At 41.4% G+C, this 13491-nt stretch overlaps 1 protein-coding gene across 1 annotated transcript in view; it reads right to left on the bottom strand.

Moving 5' to 3' along the window:
- Window positions 1-13491, bottom strand: part of LOC126361314 (28S ribosomal protein S5, mitochondrial) — a 72745-nt gene that overhangs the window by 38449 nt on the left and 20805 nt on the right. Inside the window, exons 5-6 of the mRNA XM_050007781.1 lie at window positions 10431-10465; window positions 6057-6252 (exon numbers count right to left, since the gene is read on the bottom strand). Of these exons, the coding sequence (XP_049863738.1) occupies window positions 6057-6252; window positions 10431-10465 (231 nt within the window). The remainder of the gene's footprint in view (window positions 1-6056; window positions 6253-10430; window positions 10466-13491) is intronic.

Raw genomic sequence — 13491 nt, 5'->3', positions numbered from 1 at the left:
TTTGCTAGCAAAATGTGCCACAGTAGTTTGTGTCATGTACATGGTTACAAAAACAGTTAAAATTCTCAGATCGCACGGTTTCGGACACAGAAAAATCGTTCCTGGCAAATCTCGGGTGTGAATATGGCGATGTTCCATATTTTTGTGAAGTACGCTGGTTGAGTAGTTTTTTTTAAATTTACATAAAGATATATCATTATTCACGGATCCAAAAGGAAAACCGATGAAAGAATTGGACGAACCATAGTGGATTTTAGACCTTTCGTTTTTAACTGATGTAACCAAGCATCTGAATAGCTTTTATGTAGCTTTGCAAGGTAGAAATAAGGTAATTAGTGAAGTGTTTGACACTGTATTGGCATTCAAGAGAAAACTGCTTTTGTGGGCAAAGCAACTGTCAAAAATGCCAAGTGTACACTTCCTGACCATTGCACTAGTTGTTAGTGAAAACAATTTGGAACAGGAGAGTCTCAAAGAACATTTTGATCGGTTTGTAATGGTGCTACAATCCCTTGAAGACATATTTGATAGTAGATTTGAGGATTTAAATCAACTGGAATGCGATGTCAACCTTTTTGTGACTCCTTTTGCATTTAACGTTGAAAATGTGCCTTCTGAAATTCAGTTGAACTCATTGACTTTCGATGCAATCGTGTGTTGAAGGAGAAGTTTCACACTTCAGAAACCTTGGAAAGCTTCTAAAAATATTTCCCACATGGACAGTTTCCATTGTTATTAAAAATACAAGGGTTGAATGTAAAGTAATGCCTTCACCTTCGTTAACAGGGTTTCTATGGGAATATTTTAATAAATCAAATGCAGAAATAATCCTTAGAATGTGATCTTTAACTACCAATGTTCACTTTTTCACATAATCACCAGCCAATTGGATTCATTTCCACCAACGATGAACATGTTTTCTGCAGCCATCATGGAATAAGTCGACACACTGTTTCCGCAACCACAGTTTCACAGTTCTCTCAACATCTTCATCAGAATCATAATGATGTCCCCTCAGATAATCTTTCATTATCAGAAACAGACAGAATGCAGACGGTGCTAAATATAGACTGCATGGAGGATGCTTTACGGTGGTGAAATTAAGCCCCTGATGTTCTGCTGTAGCGGCATGGAAAGTATGTGGTTTGGCACTGTTGTGCAGCAGGAAAACATTTCCCTTTTCCTTTCGGACCCTCGTTAGCTGCCGGTTCAGAGTTCGCAATGTTGTGATATAGTGCTCTGAATTTATTAATGTTCCACGATCAAGGAAATCAACATGGATAACACCATCTGCATCCCAGAACACTGTGGCCATGATTTGCACCTTGAATTTCTTTTTCTGGAGCGAGTCCTTGTGTCGATATTCCATAGACTGACGTTTTGTCTCTGGGTCGTAATGGTGTACCCACGTTTGTCTCCTGTCACAATTGAATGGAGAAAGGCGTCACCTTCATTCTCGTAATGCGGGAGGAGTTGCTGGCAAATTTCAAGTCTGTGCACTTTCATTTAAGGAGTCAGCATCGGGAGTACACATTGTGCACAGATCTTCCGATAGCCAAGCATGTGACCCACACATTTTTATGAAATGCCGATAATGCTTGCAGTTACTCTCTGAGTGATATGACAATCATCCTGAATCAATCTGTCAACATTCTGCTTGTGAAACTTTGTGGTTGCTGTCACAGGACGTCCAACACACTGTTTGTCATGCGGGTCAGATGTTCCCACCTCAATATCTTTAAACTTACTCACCCAATGATGCACAGTACTCACTTCAACACAATAAGCATAAACTGCTTTCTTTCTCTGATGAATCTCCTTTGAGGTGACATCTTCTGCTGTCAAGAATTCAAGGACTGCACGTTGCTTAAATTGCATTGACTGACTGACTGATTGTGGAGGGTTTCATACTTCACATTATAACAACAAAACCATTCAATGCTAAGACTTGACACCAAAAGGAGCTGTAGAGGAGATACTACAGATCAAGCCAGTACCTGATGCATACCAATGCTGCCAACTGTTGAAGAGTTACGAAAGTGGAGGCATTACTTTTCAGTCAATCCTCATAGCTGCTTGTGTGTATAGCTTTTTTGGAGCAACATACTCGTGAAAATGCATTTTCTTCATAATGAAACAGACACAATCGAAGCTTAGGAGTAGTTTTACTGATGTTTATCTGACTGGTGCAGTGCACCTAATGACCAGCAATTTCACACCAAATATTGAGATGCTAGCTCAAAATCGTTGTAAAAACATCCAGGATGATGTCTATGTCCTATTCGTGCGTAGTATCTCTCCTCTGAAGTACACACTTCTGTGTGCATATAACTTAACATGTATGTTTATTTCATAATCCTTTAGGTCTGTGTACTATTTGTGGCCATGAAAGTAGAATGTGTTACAATGGTTCAAAGCTGTGTTTTATCCTTACATGGCCAACCATTGCACAGCACAGGATACACAAACTTCAGGCAAGCATGTTTTACACTTACATCCCACACACGCATGTTGTGCCACTTATGACTGGCCTCCTGATAACAGTGTACCACTGCTGTGTTCACGAACGCCGCATACGTGTGAAACAACTTTGGACGTGTGTGTTCCACCTGCACTACATACATTAGCTTGTTCACGCTCAGCTATGCGCGCAAAGCGCTCTCACAGTGGCACGGTTGCCCCCCCCCCCCCATGTGGTTGGTTGGTTTAAAGGATGGAGGGAAGGGACCATACTGTGAGGTCATCGACCCCTTGTTCCTGGTAAAATAATTACACAAGAGAAAGAAGAAAAGAAAGGAGACGTATAGTAAAATAACAGGGGAATGGAATAACTAGAAGAACAACAGGAGGACAACCAACACTACTGTGGACAAAACAGGAAAAGAAAACCACAGAGAGATGCAAGAAGCAGGTAGAAGGGATAAAAACAAGAGAGCAGATGACTGTCGCTGGCTGACCAGAAGAATAAAAAGGAAAAGCCAGCCACTCCGCGACACATTAAAACATCCAGCCTAAAAGCATTACAGTTCAGAACACAAAGAGACAAGGGAGATGCGCGAAAACTTATATACAATGACAAAATCCACCATCATGTATAAAACATAAAACTAAATTAGCCAATGAGGCATTGTTAGCTAAAATTATTGGCAACAAGTCCAGTAACTGAAGAGTCCGTTACAGGGAAGCCAAAGAATGTGGTGGTGGTGGTTAGTGTTTAATGTCCCGTCGACAACGAGGTCATTAGAGACGGAGCGCAAGCTCGGGTTAGGGAAGGATTCGGAAGGAAATCGGCCATGCCCTTTCAAAGGAACCATCCCGGCATTTGCCTGAAACGACTTAGGGAAATCACGGAAAACCTAAATCAGGATGGCCGGAGATAGGATTGAACCGTCATCCTCCCAAATGCGAGTCCAGTGTGCTAAACACTGCGCCACCTCGCTCGGTGGAAGCCAAAGAATGACAGCTCACCTAGATATGGGCCACTGTCAGCTCAGTGCCGCACCAACACTGAGGAGGGTGATCACGGCGCAGGAGGTAGCCGTGTGCTTACAGAGAACCACAGAGTCCCTGCAAGATGCTCATGTAGAGGTCTTCCACATATTCGTAGTCTCCTTAATGGCACACAGTTTGTCGTCCGTACTGAGGTAATGCAATTCCGTCTCCCAAAGCCGCAACACCTTGTGGCAAAGTAGTGAATGCAGGTCAGTTGCAGAGAAGCCGATCTCATAAGTGGTTTCCACGTGGCCTGTTTGGCAAGCCTGTTGGGAAGTTCGTTGCCTGGGATTCTGACGTGACATGGGGTCCAGACAAACACCACTGAACAACTGGACCGTTCCAGGGCAGAGACGGACTCCTGGATGGTCGCTACCAAAGGATGACGAGGGTAGGACTAATTGATAGCCAGTAGGCTCCTCAAGCAGCCAGTACACAGAAGAAACGACTCCCCAGTCCATGAACGGATGTGCTCAAGAGCACGAGATATAGCCACATCTCGGCAGTGAAAACACTGCAGCTTCAGGCAAGGAATGCTGTTCAATATGTCCTCCATGGACATACGCGAAGCCGACATAAGCAACATTCCAGCAACAAATAACAATTGTAGCCAACCATGGTTATGACAGGTATCCTGACACTGGGTTGGAAGCCATGAAGCATAACCTAACAACTACAGACTGAACTAACAACTGTTGAGCCTTGAATGGAGAAATGGCATCTTACAGTAAATGTTGACAAGTGGGTGGCTCTTCTGTTCGCAGATGGAATGAATCAACTGCATAAATAAGAATCGAAAGATGTCAGAGAAGTTCAAGGTGGGGAATGTAGTGTGACAGGGAGACGGCCTCTTCCTTCTGTTTAATCTGGTTCTAGATACAACTCTGATAAACGAAAAGCCTAGTGACAGGAATTCAGCTTGTAGAAGGATCAACACCCTGGACTGCACAGATGAAGCAGTTTTAATAGCACAGCATCAGCAAGATGTAGTTCAGAGGACAAGATTGTTACTGGAAGATGTGATGAAAGCTGGCTTGATGAAGAATATGGATACGACCAAATGCCTCATAGTGAGCAGAGAGAATATTGACAAACCTTTTTAATTGGGGTGGTAAACTCCTTGACAGGGTAAAAGAATTCAAATATCTTGGGGCAGTACTCAGTGAAAGGAATGAGATTGACCAGCAAACAATGGCAAGAATTCCAGCAAGAAACAGGTCAAAGTTACAACTCCGATAGCTGCTTAAGTCATGGCTTCTGAAGATTTCTTCAATCTAGAGGACTGTAATACAACCTGTGATTCTATACAGAGCAGTGGCCTGGACTCTGGAGGGGGAGGGGAAGAGAGAGAAAGAGAGAGGGGGGGGAGGAGGAGGTAGAAAAATGCTGACATTTGAGAATGCTGTTCTGAAAGAGATTTTTGAACTAGTGCAGCATGGAGACAAGAGAAAAAGGTAAAACCACAGACTGCAGGAGCTGTACAAATCACTGGACATTGCAGCTGTGATTAAAGATAGGAGACTGAAGTGGTCACATCATGTGTCAAGAATGCAATATCACCAGGTAAGTGGTGGAGGAAGACGTCAGATGCAACAGACTGCAGGGAAGAAAACCAGCTGAGATGGACTTACAAGATCTAAGAGAGTATGAGTACACAGGTACTAGCTGGAGAAGAAAAGATGGGTTGAAGAACTTGGTAGACCACTTGCTCGCAAAATGCAATGTTCCCGAGTTCGAGTCTCTGTGCGGCACACAGTTTTAGTCTGCCAGGAAGTTTCACATCAGCGCACACTCCACTGCAGAGTGAAAATCTCATTCTGGAAAAAACGAATTATGTTTACAATTCAATCTAAACTTAACCCTTACAACCACAATAGTTTTGCAGTAAGAAGACAAGACAAATAAAACTATTTAACTGTTTGATGTTAAAATTCACTATATTTTGTTGTAAAATTTGCAAGAACTTAAATCTTACATTTTAAAAATGCAGGAACAAGGGGTTTTTAATACCCGAGTAAGATTTAACCAAAATCACTGTAGCTTATGTGCCTTTTGTAGGCCAATTTAAGGCTGTTTCATTGCTTGATAGACAACAAGTGACCTATAAAAATTTGTTGGTGCTGACTTCACTTACCACATGAAGTCGTGTACTGGTTAGCACACTGTATTCACATTTGGGAGAATGACAGTTCAAGCATGCATCAGCTTGTCTTTATATACGTTTTCTGTGAGTTCCCTACATCACTTCAGCCAAATGCCAGTGGTGTTTCCTTTGAAATGGCACAACCGAATTCCTTCCCCATCCTTCCCTAATCCAAACTTCTGCTCCATCTCTAATGACCTCACTGTTGATGGTACATTAAACACTAATCTCCTCCTCCTCCACCTCCTTGTCTTCAGCTACATCCCTGTTATATGTTGCCAACAGCTAGTATTTACACTCTGTACATATCACTAGCTAACGAAACAGGAAATTTACAGAGAAACAAAAACATACTGAAAACAGAATACATCTGCAAAAATACTCAAAATAATTTTAAGGAATTACTCAAAGGGTAACCAACCTGTTCTTCCTTCAAACAGATCAACATGCATAACCTGCTGACCAGCTCTATTCTTGGCCTTGCGTAAAGCAGCCCTTGGCTCCACAGCTTTAGCAAGAGCAAAACCCGCCAGTCCATTGCCATTACCAGTCACAACCATCACACTCATTCTTCGATAACGTCCAAAATTGCCTTTCATGTTTATTACAGTTTTCATCTGAAATAAAAAGAGCTTATAGAGCATTTCCTTGATGATGGCGATTCAAAATTTGCATTAGCTATTATTGAAACATGGTTCTGAATTGTCATTTTATAAAATGCAAAAAATGGCTCCTGATAAATGTAAGCTTACTACGAGGAGCCAATATGGAGGATTGCTCGCCAACACACTCTTAGGCAATATGGCGTGAGTGTGTCAGTAACCAGCAGATTTGATTTGAATTTGTTATAAATCATATAGAGACAGAGTGACTGCTGATGCCTGGAGACTTAAAGGCTCTGCTGGTAGGTGGGGGCTCATGTAAACACATTGCCTTTCCAGAGGGAAGTTATGCTGCAGTCTGGCACTGTTCCCAGGTCTTGTCAAACTCTTTGGATCCTACCATGGTTAGGGGCAGCCTTACAGCCAAGTGCAAGTTTCTGAGACATTAGAATTCCAGTCTGAATGAAGAGTGTCAGCAGTAATGGACTGGGGGGAGGGGGGGGGGGGGCTGTGGCAGTAGGTGCAGGCCATGGGTGGTACCCTGTTACTATTATGCCCATAGCTTGTAACATCAAGTTCCACTAAATCAATAACATGCACCTTGGAAAGCCAACTACTTCTACCATTTCTATTTGGGGACAATAAAGTGCAGAATATTATGATCTTAAGATTGTTAGAAGAGCTGGAGGACAAATTAAATAACCTCAATGGAACATAAGGTTAACCAGAAATTATAATCAGGTCATGGGTTTAAAGAGCAGGGAGGAAATTCAGTTGCAGTCTCTGTAGCAAACAAGAAAATTAAAAATATTACTACACATACTGAATGAATCTCAAACAGCATAGTAAAACCTGTCTTTAAAAAAATAAAAAATACATTCCATGAGAAACGAGAAATAATATTGCAGTAAAACTATGCGGCACTTAATGGGGATCCTACAATTGACATGTTTTGGTGTTCTGCCACGTTAGTCCTGTCAGCAATGTTAGCCGCTCCCAGTGGAAGATGTGCTTTGTTGTGTTCCACAGTTTTTGATGTTTTTAGTGGGATAAATTGATGCTACAGTGTTCATCTTTGGCATGGACCCATAGACATTGTCACAAAGTCACACAATTTGTGCAACTGACGCATTTTATTAAACAAGACAACCAATTTTTTATTCCCCTTTCTGTACAAATAGGACCATTTCTGTCAGATAAATTCACTTTGATATTCTGATATTTTCTTATTGTTCTCCCACTGCCATTCACTGACTGTATCAAAATTGGTGTAACTCATGACAAAATGGGTGTTCCCAAAAAATTTTGAGTGCCATGTAAAATTCACACTACATCAACACTTGTGGAATTCAATTGTATTTTTCAGTAGTGTCCTTACTTAGACAATTGTTGTTCTTAATTACACTCTGTACAAACATGATTACAGCTATACTTTTGTTCACTGTAAATTAACGGCTGTAAACTATAACTGTGTATGGTATTTTATTAACTTTGGCAACAATATCTTATTTGGAATATCATTTTTTCCATAATTGCAGTAAGTACTTGAGTAGTTAGTGTAATACATTCACCTCTTTCAACTCATTCAATAGTTTGTTCATAGGAAGGATTCAAAATCTCACAATAGTGACGTAAACATAAATCATAAGAAATTCCATACTGTGACATAATACTGAGATTGTTGTCTGTGTTTGTCATAAATTCCATTATTTTTATGTGTTTGTATGTGAGTGTTATTGAATGTAACCTTTACAAAAGAAAAGTTTCAGACACAAATTTCAGATTAGCTTCAGGAAATCAGGAAATTTTATCCCATATTCCACTCTCATCATAAAACAAAGCACCTTCTTGGACATTCTAGATTCAGTTCTAAATGTAACTTGCAATCCTTATTGCATAACAGATTCTGCAACTTTAAAAAAAAAAAAAAAATCAGCAAGAATGATTTCAAGAATGTTCTAGTTGTTTACTGTTTAAAAATACATTGCACCAGTCACAATGCAGCTCCATTCTGAATGCCGTAAATAGGAGTCAGGGACCAGGGACAATTGAAGGTACCACACTGACCCAGCTTACACACCAGTTTAGGTGGTGTATCCAACTGACATTGAAACTGAGGCAATGTGACACACTTAACTGTTAGTTAAGTCTGTTGTGCCTAGTATCAGACGGCCACAAGTGGAAAAGGGTCCGTTGATCATCATCATTTCGAACATATGATGAGAAATGGTATCACTTAGAGGACAGGCAACCATAGATAAGAAGGATCATCATCTGCACTCTGCATGTGGCTCATTAAAATGTTGAAGAGACTGTTCTAGCAGCCACTGCCAGAACAGGAGACAGTCGGCTGCAGATTGTGACACACACTGGAACAAACATTGGCTGTTGTCTGGGCTTCAAGGTCATGGTTAGATCATTCAAGCATCTGGCAAAGAAAGTTGAGAAAACTTGCTTTCTCAAGGAATTTAAATGAAGCTCACATCTGCAGCATTGTCTCCAGAACCAACTGAGGGCCACTCGTCATCAGTTGAGTCAAATGCTTCAACTAGAGACTTCAAAGGTTCTGCAAGAGGCTAGGCAGTGACTTTCTTGTTTTGCATCACAGTACTGATAACCGCAAACTTCCCCAAAAAGTGTCACAAGTGCACATAAGAAGCTGTTATTCGGGTAGCTGACATTCATATGGGCAGCACAAAAATGATTTTTGATTAAGCAACTCTCCATCCAATCAGATAATTTAAGCTGGGTGAGACACCAAAGTATTAATGTAAGATCCAAAAAAAAGAAATGCACCTGACAGATGTTCAGCTTCGAACTATCTAGTTTCCACAGAAAGCATTTAGTATTGTTTCACAGACTGTCTTGTGATGCCTACCAATTGCAAAAATTTAATTATTTGAACTGACTGTTGAATAATTAACCTTCACTGAAGCTGACAGTATGAGTGGGGAATTTCCATACTATTAAACTGAGGTTTTCCAAACGTTTTTGGGAGCATGTGGACGAGAGTTCGAGTTCTCGACTGTCGATAGAAGGGTCCAAGTATAATCTTAACAATCAATCTTGCCCAAACAATATCATCACTGGCTACGAACTCCAAGCCATAATCCACATCCAACACTATGAAGATCCACTGCATATTGAGGGAACAGCTACAGAAAATGGATGTACTCAATTCATTACTGTGGGCCAGAGTGTCATATCCACCAAGACAGAAAATAAATCAGTGTGCAAGATGGTTTGAATAAGACTTACCATCAACAGTGGGCATAAATTTATAGCTGGGTTCTTCTATCAATGACTGTTCTCCAGGTGTCACTGAAAGAATACCTCAGCTTACAACTGCTAATATGTATAAATATCAATACATATAAAGGAATATGCTATACTCAAGAATGCTTCCTCTAAGCTCAGTAGGAAATCCGGAAATTGTTGATTTCAACCCCATAAATGAGTAGCCGCAGATATGGACCCAAGAACCCCAACTAGAAGATCACAGTACATTACAGCTACCTCAGCTGGCTCTGAACTACCACGTAAGGTGTGTTCAACCTTAAATCTGATCAGGGCCAGCCACAAAAATTTCGTGATTCACATGACAACTAGAAAACAATATCTTCGCCACAGGATGACACAGCTGCTGAAAGACAAATAATGACTCACATCACACAACACTAAAACTTGAGTGCATAAGGGGGACATCTATATGATTTTCTGATGATGATACCAGCTGCAGATGATTACATCAAAAACTTTGATGTCCATCAGTCAATTTTGTGATATTTTCACCACCACCACCAATTGTGACTTATGATATTTTTTATGTTTCACCTTGTGTTTTGATGTCCCTCTCCATTTTTGGAGTGTAGTATTATTAATTTACAAGACATATTGTGGTGTGTGCTATGTTGTAAACAAACATTAACATGTTGATATTCTCCCCTCAACATATTCTTATTAAATAAGTAAAAGAATAGGTGCTTGAAGGTACTGCATTTTCCACAAAGAAAACTTTATGTTCTGAAAAGGAGTAATCTTACAGTCAAATTTACAAATCCATAGCAGAAGCACATAGACTTGCATCTTATGACACAACCCTAATACAACAAGTGATGTTTCAAATTTTTACAATTAAAAGATGAAGAGAACAAAACCAAAACTTACAAGTAGGAAATCCTACTAAAACTCACCTCTAAGACCCTTGTGTCAAAGCCCTCAAAAGTATCTGCAAAGAAACACAAACACAAATTAGACCCTAATAAATAAAACTATGAAAGAGCACTACGGACTCAATACTGTGTTTGTTTATATATCTGTAAATGAGTCATTTAGCATACTGCTCTATTTCTATCATTATATGGCCTGGGAAATGGAAAAATGTGAAGTTCATTCTTTCTACGCATTCCACAGCCTGTTTATCATGAATATGATCCATGGAGCATCAACTAACTTCTTTAACAAATCACTGAAGTATTTTCTACTCTTATTCCTAATACAGAATCATAAAACAGAATAAAAAAAAAAAGAATATGACTCAAACCACATAGAAACAGATATCATTAATTTTCCAGTGTTCTTGATTTAACACACACACACACACACACACACACACACACACACACACACACACACACACACAGAGAGAGAGAGAGAGAGAGAGAGAGAGAGAGAGAGAGAGAGAGAGAGAGAGAGAGAGAGAGAGAGCACAATGAAGGTTTAATAAATTCATGTAATAACAGAAACAAAAAGCATCGGACAAGTGTCTGTTCCTCAAGGCCCTCTGTAAAGAAAATGGATCTATTTGCTATGAGATTCTTAGCCCCTACTAGATACGTACTGCTACAAGTAACTTCTCAAAAGACATTTAAATATAGTTGACATACTGGATCTAATCAACTGAGCTGAGTCTAATTAGTAAATATTGTGGATATTCCTGCATTAATTCAGCCAGGAACAATTGGTGCATTGTTTTCAATTTTTGTTTCTCAACAGGAAAAAATCAAATTTGGTGGAGAGGTCTGATCAAACTTGTTGGACTTGGACTAAAAAGCATTTTAAAATTTGCCAGCAAATTGCCTTATTTACTTCCAACCAAGAGGTGCAAATTGTTTGTGAAGAATGCCATGCTACTGGAAAAATGTGAGAAAATTATTACTATTGCCATCATCTTCATCTTCACATTTCATTTTTTTTTTGAGAGCACAGTTTTATTTGGAATCTAACATTTTGTTTCATGATACAAGCAAAGCATCAGCTCTCATCGTCAGTAACAGCTTTGCCTAAAATGATTGTATCATGGTCTGTCATGGACCAGTTAAAACTTTTCAGCACCTCTATTATACTCTCCTACCAGTCTGTGATGGATTGTGCCATCCACCTCTGTAGAAAACCGATGTCTCTTAAGCCTGAACTGGACTGGTATGACTACCAACCAGCTGCCCACAAGGATGAACGTCCACTGCCAAACTGTGTCAAAGAACAAAGTATACCATGTGGTGGCAAGACATACAGCTGAACGCAACATACTGTCCCTACATCCTCCCCACTCACCAGTTCCCCCCCCCCCCCCCCCCGACCTATGACCTCCTACCCATTCTTATCTCCCACCCTCTGTTTGCTGCCTGCCAATGTATCTGCCCATCGTTCCCCACTTATCTCCTCTTTCATTCCGTTTTGCCTACCTCCCTGCTTTACAATCTCCTGCCTCCTGACACTGTACCTGTTGGCATTCTAGTCCTTCCCCACCTTGCCAGACAGTCTCCTCCCCTAGACAAACACGACTCCCCCCACCCCTGCCATACACTGCTATCCCTTTCCTGATGATGATGCAATGGGTTGAGGGGGCACTCGACACTATGCTCATCAGCGCCCTGATGTAAAGTCAACACGAAATCTCATGGGTGGGGCCGAAGGCTGTCCCCACACGCAGAGCAGTTTCGGACGTGGTAAAGTCTGCCGCCCCTCCCCACCAGTGTAGGGATGAGGCCTGATAGTTCACAGAATTTCAACACTGTTAACATCGGTATCGGTATCGGTATCTGCGAGGACGGTGGGCAGATCTCCAGCAAGACCAAGGGCTGCCCTATTATCAGTAACAGGACACACGTAGCCACAATGTGCTGAACTGAAAGCGGCCACAAACTTTGCACAAAGGTGGATCCTCCCCACGGAGGAGGAAGCCATGAGTGAAAGGGATATACCTGACGCGCAGTCAGCTAAGCAAAACCTCCTTCCAGCGGCAAGGCTGACACGGAGCCTGCAGAGCTTTTGTGGTTGGTTTGAGCAACCGCAGTTTGTTGTCCGACACCTGCAACCATTCCGTCTCCCACTGACATATGATGCATCTGTCAGAAAATGATATAATGGCGTGCAATGGGATTGGACATTGATGGATGAGACCATTCCAATATGCTTCCTTGGCAGCTTTATCAGCCATGTTGTTACCCTGTATCCCAATGTGGCCAGTTACGCAGCAAAAGATCACATCCTGGCCACAAAGTTGGAGCCGCTGTAAGCAGTCATGGATGAGCTGAATCAGCGGGTCTACGAAATACATTTGGTGAAGCGCTTGCAGAGCACTAAGGGATTCGGAACAGACAAGAAAACTCGCATGATGTGTGTAAACCCTCTCCAGTGCCATTAAAATGCCATATAACTCCACATCATAATTTGTAAATTGTTCTGGAAGACATACTTTAAAAACCCTATCAGTGAAAACCACAGAACTACCAAGAGCATTCCCCTGCTGGGATCCATCTGTATAAATAACGATAAAACAATGGTACATACTTAAAATAGACTAAAACAAAGCTGTAAAAACCATATCTGGAGTACAATTTTTCGAGTGCTGCGTCGAGCTTAAAATCACTTAGGGTCTCCGAAGACACCAAGACAGCAGTGCGTTCCATCCCTGGGTGTGTATTTTCATGCCCGAGAGATCCAGATCCTTAAGACAGGCCGTAGCACACATACCAAATGGCTGGGTGGCTGGGTGGCTGGGTCGATTGGTGCCAATTCCTGAACAGTCGTTTGAAGGCGCGTTGAGTCACTGAACTAAATGCCAAGGACTGGGGTGACACTGAGATTTTCAGTGCCTGTTGAGCCAAAAGGATACGTAGCTGAATCCAGAGTGGTGGTTCACCAGCCTCTGCACTGAACTGGGCTGGTCTGAAACGCTCCTGTCGATATCCGAATGCCCGCATGGTGGAGAGAATCTAAAATCCGGAGGTAGGAAGGACGGGCCGATCCATA

This window comes from Schistocerca gregaria, chromosome 1 (genome assembly GCF_023897955.1).
Source record: "Schistocerca gregaria isolate iqSchGreg1 chromosome 1, iqSchGreg1.2, whole genome shotgun sequence".
In the NCBI taxonomy this organism is placed as follows: Eukaryota; Metazoa; Arthropoda; class Insecta; order Orthoptera; family Acrididae; genus Schistocerca; species Schistocerca gregaria.
The sequence above is the reverse complement of the archived record's forward strand: the minus strand, read 5'-3'. Positions and strand labels throughout refer to the sequence as shown.